Below are 17,348 nucleotides of genomic sequence, written 5' to 3'. Positions count from 1 at the left end.
CAGTTTCTGTCTTTATGAAGACTATACTTTCATGGGGTAGACAGAAGGGAAAGAAGGATACACATAAATAAAATAACTATAAGTTGTGATAAGGACTAAAACAAAGAAGAACGGACAGCTACTTTAGATCAAGTGGTCAAGGGGCACCTCTGAAAGTGTCATTTAAGATGAGATCTAAAGAAAGAGAAGATGAGGCAATGTGAATAATGGGGAAAGAACATTCCAGGCACAGAAAAACACATGTGCAAAGTCCGTAAGTTAGAAAAGAATGATGTGCTCAAGGAATGAAAAGATTAGTGCCTTTAGATACTGGTGAGAGTGGCAGGAAACAATATCTGACAGGAAGGCATAGGATCTGTAAGCATGGTGAAGGGGTTAGGTTTTAGTCTAAGTATAGTAGAAAAATCACTGACGGGTATTAAATAGGATATGACATGCTGATTTTGTTGTGTGGAGAAGGACTTGGAAGTGGGCAACAGTGGGATTGAGGAAACCAGTTAGGAGGCTACTGCAGTGGTCTAGGCAAGCAAAAATGTTGCTTTGGGTTCAGATGGTGGTAGTAGAAACAAAAAAGAATGATTGGATTAGAGATATATTTTAGAAGCAAAACTGACAGGAATTACTGATTGATTAGATTGAGATGTGAGTGAAAGAAATCAGAATTCTTTACTTTCTGGCTTGATTGACTGAGTGGGTGGTGGTGTCATTTCCTGAGATGGGAAACCTTGGAGAGAAACAGGAAGAATGTCTATATAACTGTGTGTGTGGTACACACACGCATATGCATTTTTATATATGTGTACATATATATGTACATATATATAACTATATATGTATATATACATACGTGTATAGTACATAAATGTGTACATAGTTTTTATATGTTTATGTATATATACATATATATAGTTTGTGTTTATGTACATATATACACACATATTTATGTTTGTATGTATATATGTGTGTGCATATTTATATGTACTCACCTGTTTACTTTCTAAAAAGAACAGAGCAGTTTTTACTACTTCCTATTACACTCTACTATTGCCAGCATTGAGCATTGCTTTTAAAATGTTTGTATTTGATAGATGAAAATTGTATTTTCTTTTGTTTTTATTTGTGTATATTTGATTTTTATTGGGGTTGAACATTTTAAACATTAAAAATATATTTTATTGATCATTTCTACGTCTTCTTCTGCAATGTCCCAACCCCTCCCTGAAACATTTCTAACTTGAAAATTGGTTTTCAAAAAAATATATATCCTTGGATCTTTTAGCATTATGACAGTCTTCATTATGCCATTTAGCCATTTTAATTTATTGAGTACCTATTCTGTGCCATTCCTGAGGATATAAAGACACAGTCTATTCCCACATTGTGTCCATACTGTCCACATTATGAATGGTTTTATATGCTATCTGAAAAGGGTATTGATGAATAAATTTGGTAATAGTTCCTTTGTAGATCTGAGTCCAGTGTTAATGTTTAACCTAATAAAAGAATAGCTATGTGTAGACCTGTTTGTGTTTGTGTTACTGCTTTTAACACTATACTCCACTGTGTGGAGTTTCTTTTTGTGCATCTATTTCCTTTATTTGATTAATGAGAAGGTGCTGGTGATAAAGTTATTTTTATACATTTTTCCCTAGGTCTTGGCCTTTCTTCATAGCCTCTTCATTTCCAACAGCTTGACCGTGGAGCTCACACAGGACTTCCTCCCATATAAACAGCAACTCCAGCTCAGTTTACAGAATGTGAGTTTACGTGTGGGTTTCTTCACCTGTCTCTGCATTCCAATTGGATTTCAGCTCTAATATCTTGACCTTGGAGTTCTAGGTTTTTACATCCCAGATAATTTGTCAGGACAGACTGGTATGGATCACAAATGTTTTAGTGTACTAGATTGTTCTTACTCTTCCAGTTTCAGCTCTTCCCTGTGTTTGAGGCTGACCATTGTTCAAACCCACCCTTCTACCCACTGATGTGTCTATCTATCCAATATTTATTAAATGTTGCTAGTTTGTTATATCTCTCCCAGATCAGAACCCACCTATGTGCTTTTTAAAGCACAGGTCTTATGCTCCTTCCCTGCTAGTTAGTCAGGACACTCTCTTTGTAGGTTTTATTACCACAAATGCCCATTTTCCCCTCTTTTCCTTTTCTCACTACTTTTCTCATTACATTACTAGAGTTGAATAAATTATTTTTAAAGGTTGTCTCCACCTTCTTTCCCATGCTGTTTCTTTTTTTTTTTTTTTTTTTGCGATACGCGGGCCTCTCACTGTTGTGGCCTCTCCCATTGTGGAGCACAGGCTCCGGACGTGCAGGCTCAGCGGCCATGGCTCACGAGCCTAGCTGCTCTGCGGCACGTGGGATCTTCCCAGACCGGGGCACGAACCCGTGTCCCCTGCATCGGCAGGCAGACTCTCAACCACTGCGCCACCAGGGAAGCCCATCCCATGCTGTTTCTTATAGATGGGCATAGGCACACCCTTCCCTTCCTTGTCACATATATTATTTTTCTCATTTACTTATTTAACCCATATTTAACAAATACTTAGGTATATAATGAACATATACTCTGTGCCAGACATTGTAAAATGCACTGGACATACCATAATGAGGCATGTTAGTTTTTGCCTTCAAGGAATATATAGTCTCTTGGAGCCGAGAGATATAAACAGAGATATATCATGATTACTTATGAAAAGTGCTAAAATACAGTTAAGACCAAAAAAGTTAAAGCATAGAGAGTGGAATAATTGACTATCTGGTACAGTAAAAGAAGGCATCACTGAGGTAGTGACTTTGGACTTGTTACATTGCATAAAATTTATAGTTGTATTTTTAGATGGAAACGGTAAGTTGCAGTGGAAATAAACTTTACTTGGTTGTTTAGGAGAATGCTGATTTACAGGTATTGTTTTTAATTGTTGTTTTTCTTTCTGGGTACTGTCTTTCACCAGAATGTGAGCGCCCCTCTCTTCCGCTGATTTACAAAATATTCCTATAACCAGGAATATTTAGTTGTGTACTTTTAAATATATTACTTCTTAACATTAGCTTTTGCTATTCATGGGCATGAAAACATAGGTTTTCCATTAACCTATGTTCAAAGAGAGCACCCTGTCATATCCTTTATTCTAATGGCCTGGATTTGATTCAGAGTCAAGTAGGCAGTAGCTTTACTTGAGGCAGAATGTAGAAGTTGCCATGATAATATTATCTTTGGGAACCTTCTTTATAGCCTCCCTTTTTGTAAGGCAGGGGTCAGTCTGATGCTCAGAATTCTTAGAGCCTTTATTTATTGGAGACTTTTGTCATTTCCATTAGAAAATGTCTCCCAGATGTAGTTTTATGGGTACATTGGTATTTATGTTTCCCTCTCCCGTTTAGACTTTAGTACTGTTAAACTCCACTAAACTGTTTTCTAATTACTATGCCATTCAACATTTGTTTTTTTGCTATGTTGTAGCACATGGTGAAAGCCAAGAAAACTCTGCACTGGGTCTCTGACCAGTGAATGCTTATTCATGATGATGGTGATGATGATAATGATTATGATGATAATGTCTTACAGACAAGAAATCATTTCTCCAGTACCCGAGAAGAGATGGAAGAACTTAAGAAAAGGATGAAAGAAGCTCCACAGACATGCAAACTTCCAGGACAGCCAACCATCGAAGGCTATCTCTATACACAAGAGAAATGTGTGTGGGAATACAGGGATAGCTACTGGGTTTCAGTAGGCTGACACCAGCTGCCACTTGGCTTCTCCAAACTCCAGGCACCCATATAGTTCATAGACCCCTGCCAGCTATACCTATTTGGAGAGTAGTGTGGGAACAGAGAAAACAAAAAGGAGGGAGAAATTGGAGGAGGAGGTTAAGGATTTGTCTTACAAAGGCTGTGGGATGATAAGACCTAAGGTTTTCTCTGAGATTCAAAATGGGTATTGTTAATTGCTTAATCTTTTCAATGACTCTTTGGGGCTAAGAGGGAGGTAGGAGAAAGGAGACATCAAATAATACTTATTATACCTACTATGTTCCAGGCATGGTGTTAAGTGCTTTAAATATACTACCTCATGTAATCTTTGAAACCACCTTATCATACCCATTTTACACATGAAACCACTGAGGCTTAGAGAGATCACTAGTTGAAAGTCACCCAACTATCATGTATCAGGGCTAAGTGTAAATTCAGGTTTGGGAAATGCCAAAACCTATGCTCCTACAGCTATACCCTATACCTTCCACTGCCTTAGGATCATAAACTTGCCCTTAAAGCACTACACAACCATTGTGATTTCAGTGAGCAACACAGTTGTTCATTGCTAACCAAGGAAAATGGGTTAACTTATCTGGTCACTGAATATTGCAGAGGGTTCAAGCTTTTCTACCTCCTAAATAACATTATGTAAACCTGTATGTACTATTTGATTTTCCTTTTGAACTATGACCCAATGTCCTCAAAGCCTGTGATTTCATTCCCTGACCAGAATTATTCTACCTGGTGAGTAGGCAAATGAGACTACCCAGAGGTTACCAGTGGCAAAACCCACGGAAATCCACAAAACATGGTATTTCAGCAGTGATATTATCATGCTATTCATCCCTTAGAGCAACTCACTTTGATGGTTTTCAAAGATGTGTTCTTCTATTGGTCAGGTTCATCTCTTCAACTCTCCATTGCAGGATCTCTCAGTCTCAGTGGTATTGACATTTCAGGCTGGCTAATTCTTTGTTTCGAGCAGTTATCCTATGCATTATAAGGTGTTTAGAAGCATCTATAGCCTCTCCCCACTTTATTCTAATAGCACTTCCCAGGCGTGATAACCAAAAATGTCTCTAGACATTGCCAAATGTCCCCTGGGAGGCAAAATTGCCCCTACTTGAGAACCACTGTTATATTATAAGAGAGGCACAGAGTAATGAGTATGTAATCTTGGCTCTAATATCAACTAACTATGTGATCCTTCTATGCCCCAGTTTTCTAATTTGTTAAATGGATATGACATTCCTACTCAGTTGAATGTACGCTTACTAAGAATCCTTTTTGCCAGACAATATGCAATGCATTGGGGGTACAAAAAATGGATCAAGCTTGGTTTTTGCCCTCAAGAAGTTCACAGTCTGATTAAGACACAAGTATATCAAGAACTATAATGAAATGTGTTGAGCACTGCATTTGGGGCATATATCTAAGGGCTTCACTGAGGAAGTGATATATGAACTGAAACTTGAATTATGACTGGGAGTTTGACAGGTAAAGAAAATGGCAAAGAAAATTCCAGGTGTATACCACTGCATGAATAAAGGCACAGAGGTGTGTGAGGTTATAGTTTGTTTGTAGGGTCTTGGTTTTACAAGGACAGTCCTGGTTTATACTTGTTGTCCTGATATAATTAGTGATAGTGCCTTATTCACTCTTAAATATGTCTTGAACTTGGTCTATATATTATATTGCCACCTATTGTTTTGGTAACTGAATATAATTCCATGAGACAAGAGCATAGAGGTGAGGGTGGCAAAAGACAAAGTTGGAAAGGTAAATACGATCACATTATAAAAGGCTTTGTGAGCCAACCTAAGGAGTTTGGAGAGAGTGGGAAAGCCATGGGTGGTTTATAATAAAAATAATGATATAAATAAACCTATAATTAAAAAAATATTTCTCTAACAAAAGAGTAGAGAATGGGCTAGAAAGGAGTGATCACAGATGGGGAAACCAAAGAGAAGGCCACTGAAAGAATTAATTGGAGAAATAGTGAATTTTTGTTTTGTTTGAAATAGCTCATAAAACATTTTTTTAAAAAGTCAGAAATAGGGTCCTGAATGAATTCAGTTCTGAAAGGGGTGAAAGGAGAGACATGTAGGGGATTGAAGGGCAGGTTACAGGGAAGGAGGAGCAGAAGATTACAGATGTTTCCAGATCATACAATAGGATATATAATGGGAGCATTCACAGGGAACATGGCAAGGAGAGTGGTTTGGAGCAAGCCAGAGCAGATGTGGAAAGCAGTTGATGATGATTAGGTTATCCATCTGTGTAGTGGGCAGGTGGTACTGCACGGCTGGAGCTCAGGGGAAAAGTAGTACTAGATCTGGATCATGACCATGAAGAATAATCTGTACACAGCTTCTGTCTTAGGGGTGGACTGACCATGAAGCCAAAATACTTATTCTATCAGCTCACTGTTGCCTATCTTTGTAGGGGCTTTGGGAATATCCTGGGTGAAATACTACTGCCAATATGAGAAAGAGACCAAAACGCTCACCATGACACCTATGGAGCAGAAGCCAGGTGCTAAGCAGCAGGTCAGTTCTTTTATGGGCCACATTTTTTTGAAATACATCTTTGACTGCATCTCAGAAAAGAGTATATGTTGACTTCGTGTCAAAGAATCAAGTCCACCACTGTCGTGTGAAGCCACGACTTCATATGTTCTCTGTGGCCTAAGTTTGCATTGGGCCAGATACTACTCAGTTGAGTGAAAAATCTGTGTTAATGATTCTAGGCCTTCTGAAAGTGCCTGTACTCTTTTAGATCATTATTACAAGAGTCTATCACATTGTACAAAGAAAATTTGCAAAAAAATATGGTTAAATTGGAGGAGAGTATTACTTGCTTTTAAGAAGGCTCTACTATAGGATTCCTTTAAATAGTTAAGACTTTAAAATACAAAACATTTTCCAAAATTCCTTTTTTCAAGGAGTATTCTGTTGCCTAAAGTTGGAATAATCTATACCCCACATTGTATGTAATGCTCAAATATCTTTAAACAGTTAATGCATCTTCTTCTGCCCTCCAAACTTTCCCCTACTCCCCAAAATGGCAAGATGAGTTTAACACACTGAGAAGATAGTTCACTAACCTGGAGGAACCTGATCTTATATATATATGTTATATTATGTTATACATTATATATTATTTTTTATGTATGACCACCCAGCTAAAAAAATTATTCTGTTATCTCACTTTTGCCTATCTTGGTAGGGGCTTTGGGAACACATGCACACACACACACACACACACACACATACACACACACTCACACACGTACACACACCTGAAGGTTTCTTAAGATAAAAGCTGATAGACTGACTCTTCATATTCTAAAAGTAGTTCAGTGTGTCCCTTTAACTGTTTCTCAGACAGGGTCTTAGGGCATATTTTTAAGGATTTCCCTTATTTACAAATTGTTTATAAAGTGAAAAAAAGGTTTACTTGTTAGCATTGAAAGTTGTGGTGCATGAAGACCCAATTTCGATAGGCAGAAATTTGGAGACTTTTTCTCCATTGCTGGTGCTTTCCATGGAAGATCTCTCTTATGTGGCTTATTCATAGGAAATTAGTGATGATTGAGATTTGGTGGCAGACTGTTGAAAAACTGCTTTTCTTTTTTGTCATTAACCACAAGTTTTGCCGCTCTGATTTGAATGTGGATTAGACATGGGATGCACCTCTAACAGAGCATACCATATTGGGTCTCCACAACCCTCATCCATGTTTCTATGCGGGCCAGTTATTCATCCATGAATCCAAAACTCTTCTTAGTTTCCAGTCTGCCAATTGCCAAAGAACCTTTCAACGTGGTTCCAATAAATTGTGCTGTAGCACAGAATTTGTCCCATTTCTGTCAGAACTTAGCTTATGTATCTGACTGGCAAGTGCTTTTAAGTAACACTGTCCTGTAGTCTCTTTCTTTTCTTTTTCTACACACATTACTTTCCAAACTTTGGACTTCAAAGTTCCTTTCTTAGGCAGGTCCTACTGCAAAGCTGAGGCCAGAGGCAGCAGATACCACTTTCATAGGTTCTTAGCAGATGAGAGCAAGCCCTTCTTTTAGTTATTCTTTCCCCCTGCCCTTTTAATTGAGTGGCTACTTGCAAAACTGCAGTAAGTGTCAGCCTAAGCAATTTAAATATGGGACTCTTTATGGAATGGAAAGAGGAACTTGCTTGACCATTTACAGCAAAGAGGAGGTAGAAGTAGTTACTTTAATTTCCATAAACTGAATTGGAAATGGTTTCTTCTTATCATTTCTCTCAGTTCCTTTTACTAGTTTGTGTTTTAGAAAGGTAAATAATACAAATAAGTGAGACTATAATAATGATAACACCATAAAAGCCACTATTTATTCAATGTTTGCTGTTCACCAGGCTCTGAGCTAGACATTTGCTGCCATGGGCCATTTACTTTCTCAGCAGCACTGTGAAGTATTATTAGCCCAATTTGGAGTTGGAAGAATTAGCTCTCTTTCTGACTGTGGTACTTACAAGTGTACTCTAGTAGTTCAGCCTATCAACTTCCATTTGGGTTGTACTGCTTACTTTACAAAGCACAATCCCAAATACTATTTTATAAGATTCTCATCCCTTCCCTTTCAGGTAGTTGTAAGAGGCAAGAGAGCTACATTTTGAATCACAATAACTAGTTTTACCTATTTATTCATTTACTTATTCATTCATTCATTCTTCATATCAAATATTTTTCCCTTCCAGTTATACTGAGATATAACTGACATACAGCACTGTATAAGTTTAAGGTGTACAGCATAATGATCTGACTTACATACAATATGAAAGTATTATCACAATAAGTTTAGTGAACACCCATTGTCTTATACAGGTACAAAATTAAAGAAAATTTTTTTTTCTTGTGATGAGTACTCTTAGGATTTACTCTCTTTACAATTTTCATATGTAACATACAGAAGTGTTAATTATATTAATCATGTTATACATAACATCCCTAGTATTTACTTATCTTACAATGGGAAATTAGTACCTTTAGATGCCTTCGTCCAATTCCCTATTCCCCCAGCTTCCACCTCTGGTAAGCACAAATCCGAGCTCTGTTTTCTATGAGTTACTTTGTTTATTTGTTTGTTTATCAAGTATAATTGACCTGTAACACAATGTTAGTTCCTGATGAACAACATAGTGATTCGGGATTTCTATGTATTATAAAAGGACCACTATGATAAGTCTAGTTATGATCTGTCACCGTATAAAGATAGTACATAATTATTGATTATATTCTCCACACTGTACATTTCATACCTGTGATTCATTTATTTTGTAACTGGAAATTTATACCTCTTAACCTTTCTCACCTATTTTTCACATCCTGCCCCCCCCTTTCCCTCTGGCAACCACCTGTTTGTTCTCTGTACCTATGATTCTATTTCTGTTTCATTATGTTGGTTCATTTGTTTCGTTTTTTGGATTTAACATATAAGTGAAATCATATGGTATTTGTCTTTCTCTGTCTGACTTGTTTCACTTATCATAATACCCTCGAGGTCCATCCATGTTGACGCAAATGGCAAGATTTCATTCCCTTGTATGGCTGAGTAATATTCCATGGTTTTTATATACCACATGTTTTTTAATCCATTTATCTACTCGTGTGCACTTAGATTGCTTCCATATCTTGGCTATTGTAAGTAATGCTCAACATAGGGATGCATATATCTTTTCTAATTAGTGTGTTTGTTTTCTTCCGACAAATACCCAGGAGTGGAATTGCTGTATCATATGGAAGCTCTATGTTTAAATTTTTGAGGAATCTCCATACTGTTTCCCACAGTCGCTGCACCAATTTAAATTCCCACCAAGAGCGTACTAGGGTTTCCTTTCCTCTACATCCTCACCAATATTTGTTATTTGTGGTCTTTTTGATGATAGCCATTCAGTCAGATGTGAGGTGACATCTCATTGTGGTTTTCATTTGCATTTCCCCAATGATCAGCGATGCTAAGCATCTTTTAATGTTCCTGTTGGCCATTCGTTTGTCTTCTTTCAAAAAATTTAGGCCCTCTGTCTATTCTTTAAGTTGTTTTTTTTTAATTTTGAGTTTTATGAGTTCTCTGTATATTTTGGATATTAACCCTGTATCAGATATATCACCTACAAATATTGTCTCCCATTCAGTAGGTGGCCTTTTCATTTTGTTTATAGTTTCCCATTTGTTTATTTTTGCTGTTGTTGCCCTTGCCTGAGAAGACAGATCCAATAAAATATTGCTAAGCCTGATGTCACAGAGAGAACTGCCTATGTTTTCTTCTAGGAGTTTTATGCTTTCAAATCCTACACTTAAGTCTTTAATTCATTTTGAGTTTATTTTTGTATATGATGTGAGAAAGTAGTCCAGTTTGATTCTTTTGCATGTAGCTGTCTAGTTTCCCAACATCATTTATTGAAGAGACTGTCTTTTCCCCATTGTATAGTCTTGCATCCTTTGTCATAGATTAATGGACTCCATAAGTGTGGGTTCATTATTGGTCTCTCTGTTCTGTTGCATTGATTTATGTGTCTGTTTTTGTGCCAGAACAATAGTGTTTTGATTACTGTATCTTTGTAGTATAGTTTGAAATCAGGGAGCATGTTAACTTCAGCTTTGTTCATCCTTCTCAAGATTGTTTTGGCTACTCAGGGTTTATGCATTTATATACAGATATTAGAATTATGTGTTCTAGTTCTGTGAAAAATGCCATTGCTAGTTTTATAGTGATTACATAGAATCTGTAGATTACCTTGGGTAGTACGGTCATTTTAACAATATTAATTCTTCTAATCCACAAGCATGGAGTATCTTTACATTTGTTTGTATCATCTTCAGTTTCTTTTATTAGCATCTTATAGTTTTCTGAGTACAGGCATTTTACCTCCTTAGATTATTCCTAGGTATTTTATTTTTTTATGAGATTATAAATGGGATTATTTTATTAATTTCTCTTTCTGATAGTTTGTTGTCAGTGTGTACAAATGCCACAGATTTCTGTATGTTAATTTTGTATCCTGCAACTTTACTGAATTCTTCAATGAGTTCTAATAGTTTTTTTGGTAGCATCTTTAGGATTTTGTATATGTGGTATCATGTCATCTGCAAACATTGACACTTTTACTTCTTCCTTTCCAATTAGGGTTTTTTTTTCCTTGTCTGATTGCTGTGGCCTGCAATGCCAATACTATGTTCATTAAAACTGGTAAGAGTGGGTATCCTTGTTTTGTTTCTGGTCGTAGAGGAAATGCTTTCAGCTTTGCACCATTGACTATGATGTTAGCTGTGGGCTCATCATATTTGACCTTTATTACGTTGAGGCATGTTCCCTGTATATCAATTTTGTTAAGAATTTTTTTATCATAATGGATGTTGCATTTTGTCAAAAGCTCTTTCTGCATCTCTTGAGATGATCATATGATTTTTTAGTCTTCAGTTTATTAAGTGGTGTATCACATTGATTTGTGGATATTGAACCATCCTTGCATCCCTGGGATAAATCCCAGTTGATTATGGTGTATGATCCTTTTAATGTACTGTTGAATTGGCTTTCCTAAAGTTTTGTTGAGGATTTTTTTCATGTATGTTCATCAGTGATATTGGCCTGTAATTTTCTGTTTTTGTGGTGTCTTTGTCTGATTTTGATATCAAGGTGATGCAGGCCTCACAGAATGAATTCAGAAGTGTATTGCCACTATAATTTTTTGAAATAGTTTGAGAGGAATAGGTGTTAGTCTTCTTTAAATGTTTGGTAGAATTCACCTGTGAAGCCATCTGGTTCTGTACTTTTGTGTGTTGGGAGTATTTCTTTTAATTACTCATTCAGTTTCATTACTGGTAATTGGTCTGTTTGTATTTTCTATTTCTTCTTGATTCAGTTTTGGAAGGTTGTACATTTATCTCTAGGAATTTCTCTTAGGTTGTCCATTTTATTGGTGTTTGATTGATCATAGTAATCGCTTATGATCCTTGGTATTTCTGTGTTGTTGGTTGTAACTTCTTTTTTATTTCTGATTTTATTGATTTGGGCCCTCTCTCTTTTTTCTCGATGACTCTGGGTAAAGATTTATCAATTTTGTTTATGTTTTCAACCATCTCTTAATTTAATCTATCTTTTCTATTTTTTGTTTTTTAGTCTCTATTTCATTTATTTCTGCTCTGATCTTATTATTTCTTTTCTTGTAGTGACACTGGCTTTTGTTTGTTCTTCTAGTTACTTTATGTGTAAGGTTACATTGTTTATTTGAGATTTTTCTTGTTTCCTGAGATAGGCTTGTATTGGTGTAACATTCACTTTTAGAATTGCTTTTGTTGCATTCCACAAATTTTGGATTGTTTTGTTTTCATTTTCATTTGTCTCCAAGTATTTTTGATTTCCTCTTTGATTTCTTCAGTGATCCTTTGGTTGTTTGGTAACACAGTGTTTATCCTCTACATCTTTATAGGTTTTTTTGCAGTTTTTTTCTTGTAGTTGATTTCTAGTCATAGTGTTGTGGTTAGAAAAGATACTTGATATGATTTCTATCTCCTTAAATTTACTGACACTTGTTTTGCATCCTAGCTTGTGATCTATCCTGGAGAGTGTTATGTGCACTTGAAAAGAGCGTATATTCTGCAGCTAGCTTTTGAATAGAATGTCTTATATATAAAAAGAGGCCCCTCTTTTGGTGGGGCCTACTATTATGGGCAAACTGGTGGGCAACCCCCCGTGGTTGGTTGCCAGGCCCTGCCTACTGCTGAAGCTACCACCTGCTGCTGGGCTGTTCTGCATTCCATTGCAGTTGGCTGTGGGGCCCAGGGAGTCCTGGAACTGGTTATTTCCCCATGGTAGTTTAGGCTGTGTCCTGGTCCTTACCCACTGGTGGGCTTGGCCAGGTCATTGGTTGGCTTCTTGTGAAGCCCAAAGGAAGGGTCCCAGAGCAAGTGTCAAGCTGCTGCTGGGTCAAGCTGGGGTCTAAGGACTGGTGTCAGCCTGCTGTTTGGTGGGGCTGGATCCTGGGTAAGCTGGCTGTGGGGCACAGTATGTCTCAAAGCTGGTTTCAGCACACTGCTGGGCAGTGTTGGAGCCCATTGTATCCTGGGGCTGTTGCCTGCCTGCTCCAGAGTAAGGCCAGTGCGTGCAGCTTTGCCCACTTTCTGGTGAGCAGGGCTGAGCCCTGTGCTCTCTGTTAGATGACACTGGGTCCTGGAATGGCTGGGTAGTCCAGGGGGATCTATTGCTGCTGCTAGCCTGATGGTGGATGGGGCTGTATCCCTCTGTGGCTGGCCTAGCATGTCCTAGGACTTTTTCCAACTAGCTGGTGGGTGGGGCCAGGTCTGACATTAATAAGCTACAAGGGGAACTCCAAAATGGTGCTCCTCAAAATGGCTGCCACCAGTGTCTATGTCCCTAGGGTGAGTTCCAGTTGTCTCCTGTCTCTCTGGGTGGGTCTCTAATACCAGCAGGTTGAATTGACCCAGGCCCCTTTCAAATTACTGCTTTTGTCCTGGTTCTCAGAGCAGGTGAGATTTTGTGTGCACCCTATAAGAATAGAGTGTCTATTTCCTACAGCCCTCTGGCCCTCCTGAAAGGAAGCCCTGGCTTTCAAAGCCAGATGTTCTGAGGCCTTGTCTTCCCAGGTCAGGACCCCCTGACTAGGAATCCCATATGGGGGTCAGTTTATCCCTTGCCCCTTAGGGATAAACTCTGCGATTGTAATTATCTTCCTGTTTGTGGATCATGTACCCAGGGGTGTGCGCCTTGACTATACCATGTCTGTGCCCCTCCTACTTGTCTAGTTGTGGTTCCTTCCTTATACTTTTAGCTGTAGAAGATCTTTTCTGCTAGTCTTCAGGTGATTCTCATCATTGATCATCGCTCCGTAAATAGTTGTAATATTGGTGTGCACATGGGAGGAAGTGAGCTAAGGGTCGTCCTACTCCACCTCTTGGACACTCTTGTCTCAAGAACTAGCCTTAAGTCCTAGTTCTGTGGCCTAGTAAATTGTGATCTTGAGTAAATTACTTAATGTTGCTCAGTATCATTTTTCTCAGAAAAAATGGCAAGGATGATAATGTAGTTTATATTTGTTGAGCACTAACTCTTTACTAGGTACTAGAGATATAAAGATAAATAAGACACTGCCCACATCCTTGAGGAGATCTCAGTCAAGTGGGGAAATCAGACATGAAAAAAAAAAGCTTTAATACAATGCAGAAAACACATAGCAGACAGTATATGGTATTGGGGAAGGATTTTTGAGGAAATGAAAGCTGAACTACAAGTTGCAGAACAAGTTAAGAGTTTAGCCAGTCAAAGAATATAGATAAAGTCACTTTGGGTGGAGGAAACAGTATATGCAAAGTTGGAGTCATGAAAGAGCATGATACATGTGTGAAATAAGAGTACTTTTGCACTGATGGGACATAAACTAGATGACGGTGTCTGGAGGTGAACCTGGAGTGGGGGGCAGGGTGTTGTCCCCCAAGCTTTGACATCACCTCACCAAATCTGAAGGAGTTGAGAGTTTAAAGAAGGAGGGTGAATACATGATACTGTTAATTACTCTCATCTTGCAAGGCTAACAGTGCTTGATATCCTAAGTGTTGGGGTTGGGAAGGCAGATTGAAAGGTGAATATAGAGTTTTGTTTCTATAGTGCAGGAACAGGTAAAAGGATAGACCTGCAAAGGGCTTGAGTGTGACAATGAGAGGGAAGTACTGGATGATCAGCTGTATGGACCAGTTTGGATGGTATAGTGCTTAGGCAGTATTTCTGAATTCGAGACAGCAAGGTGGGTAATATTATTCCTATTTAATAGGTTGTGAAGTTTATATTCAGAGAGGAAGAATATTTACTCTGGGCCACATAGCTAGTAAATGGCATAACTGAGACAAGACCCAAGGTTTTAAACTTCTTAGTTTATTGCTATTTCTGCTATATCAACTTGGGTGACTTTGGGTAAGCCATTTTACCTCTCTGCGGTTCACTTCCTTCTGAATGTTGTTAAGAAGAAAAGTGGTTTAAAAATACCTATCATAATATGTGGCACATAGTAGGTGATCCATAAACATTACTTCTCTTTCCTATACCCCACTGTCTCTGTTGAGATAACAGAAGGGAACTGAACTATGTTGGGATTTGGGGAATTTTACTCTGTGGACACAGTGGATTTCTATGGCCTTGTTACATGACCACAAGACAGATGGGCCACACTATCCTGCACATATGAAATACCAAATGTCACCTTGACTATTACACAAATATGCCTATTTTCCCTACTCCTGCCCTATCTTTGGAGATACTGCTTTTGTAATTCCCATCATCTTAAAGACTCTGGAAGTGGGGAACCAAAAATGTTTTCTTCCCCTCTTCTATCTGCCACTTTAATGCAAGGAAGATGCAGAAAGCCACTTACTCATTGCAAACTCCCTACGTAGAAGCCTCACGAAATTTTATTTTGTACACTTAATGGCATTTGGGCAGCCCATTTCTCCTGAATTCCCCTTTACATGTTGTATAATGAGTTTCCTATTTAATATATCATGCTTGGAAAAGAGCAAGGGCTTATCCTGAGCATTTTCTCCTGAACTCAGCCATTGATTTTTGGAGCAGAGAGAAACCATCTGCCACCTTGCTGCAACTACCATTTGAGGGGACAAGGTTCTCAGTGAGGCTAAACATTGTTCCCGCTGCCCTGAGAGATGCCTTCCAAGTGACACTGAGAATGCTGCAGTAGGCAGAAGAAGCTTCTATGTATTTTTTTTCAAGCTGGCTATTAATCCTTTTCTTATATCAGGGACCCTTGGACTTAACCCTGAAGTACTGCGTGAGAAGGAAGACGGAGTCTATCGACAAGAGATTCTGTTTTGATATAGAAACTAATGAAAGGTAAGCTGTGCTGATATGAATTGACAATGTCCCCATGTGCCAGATGCTGAGCCTGGGTAGGTATTTTATTTTCCTCTGTCATCTCTCGTTGATAAAAATGAGCAAAATTATTCATGACATCACTGTCTTGGCTCTTCTGGCTGCCCTTTCAGGGATCCCTGTTAAAGCTGGCCCAGAGCTAGTTTTCTCTATTCAAGGTTCAGTCAGCTTTGCCTCACTTGCTTTAGGCAGAAGTTACTCCTAGGATTTAATTTGCTATTATATATGCAAAAGGTCAACATTTGGTGATGCTACAAAAGGACAGGGTAACAAAACTCATTCTTTTTTATTTCCTAATATACAAGAACAAATGAATTGGAACACATATTTAAGGGGAGGTAGATTGGATGGAGGGTGGTAGTGGTATTGGGGAGTCTTTTTTCCCCATTTGGTACAAATATGTTACAGATTTTCCTACTTTGCAGATATTTATGTAAAGTGGAAATAGTTTGATTATCAACTTTCTGGTTTCAGCAAAAGCTTGCAAACTTTGGACTTTGTTGCATTTGTTTCTCTCCAGTGCCCTCTTTTTTGTTTTTTCAACCTGGGCAATTTTATCAGAGGGAAATTTAACTGTTAAATTTTAAAATGAGAATATTTGGAGTTACTTTGGAAAAAGGCATGTTATATAGTTGGGAGGTTGATCCAAAATTCAGTGAGTAAATGTGTTTATTTTATTTCAGTCCATTATTTCCATGTATTAGGCACTAAGTAATACAGTAGAATTTAACAAAATGATCCGATTGCTAGAAAGGAACTTGAAGGTTGAATTACAATATCATATGAACAAAACTATTAGTGACTGGAGTCATATAGATCAGATTAAGAAAATGAGGCATTTTTTGTCTGGGAATAAGTAACTATTAGTCCATTTCCCCATTTTAAATTTCTCTTTGTGGAAGGGTAAGCTGGGGCGAAGTTGAGAGAGTGGCATGGACATATGTACACTACCAAATGTAAAATAGATAGCTAGTGGGAAGCAGCCATATAGCACAGGGAGATCAGCCCAGTGCTTTGTGACCACCTAGAGGGGTGGGATAGGGAGGGTGGGAGGGAGACGCAAGAGGGAGGGGATATGGGGATATATGTATACGTATATCTGATTCACTTTGTTACACAGCAGAAACTAACACAACATTGTAAATCAACTATACTCCAATAAAGATGTTAAAAAAAATTCTGTTTGTGAATCTATATGCGTTCTTTGTTAAGCATGGATGGTCCTGGACTTCCCTGGTGGCACAGTGGTTAAGAATCTACCTGCCAATGCAGGGGACACGGGTTCAAGCCCCGGTCCAGGAAAAGCCCACATGCCGTGGAACAACTAAGCCCGTGTGCTACAACTCCTCAACCTGCGTACCACAGCTACTGAAGCCCGTGTTCCTAGAGCCCCTGTTCCACAACAATAGAAGCCACCACAACGAGAAGCCCATGCACTGCAACAAAGCATAGCCCCCGCTCGCCGCAACTAGAGAAAGCCCACGCGCAGCAACAAAGACCCACCACAGCCAAAAAAAAAAAAAAAAAAAAAGAATGTATGGTCTCAATCAAAGATGGCTGTAATTGTAAACATTGTTACTGATAACCATAAGGCTGTCACTCATTTCCCCCACAGCTTCAGGCCCAGTAGGAAGGGGAAAGTGAC

General features: G+C 38.3%; 1 protein-coding gene across 1 annotated transcript in view; it reads left to right on the top strand.

Annotated features, from left to right (window-relative positions):
- Positions 1-17,348, top strand: part of OPHN1 (oligophrenin 1) — a 606,300-nt gene that overhangs the window by 351,468 nt on the left and 237,484 nt on the right. The window contains exons 8-11 of the mRNA XM_029240840.1: positions 1,653-1,757; positions 3,584-3,713; positions 6,220-6,323; positions 15,573-15,664. Coding sequence (XP_029096673.1) covers positions 1,653-1,757; positions 3,584-3,713; positions 6,220-6,323; positions 15,573-15,664 — 431 coding nt within the window. The remainder of the gene's footprint in view (positions 1-1,652; positions 1,758-3,583; positions 3,714-6,219; positions 6,324-15,572; positions 15,665-17,348) is intronic.

The sequence above is a fragment of the Monodon monoceros genome, unplaced genomic scaffold, assembly GCF_005190385.1.
Source record: "Monodon monoceros isolate NGI ecotype Baffin Bay Population unplaced genomic scaffold, NGI_Narwhal_1 Super_Scaffold_22, whole genome shotgun sequence".
Lineage (NCBI taxonomy): Eukaryota > Metazoa > Chordata > Mammalia > Artiodactyla > Monodontidae > Monodon > Monodon monoceros.
The sequence above is the reverse complement of the archived record's forward strand: the minus strand, read 5'-3'. Positions and strand labels throughout refer to the sequence as shown.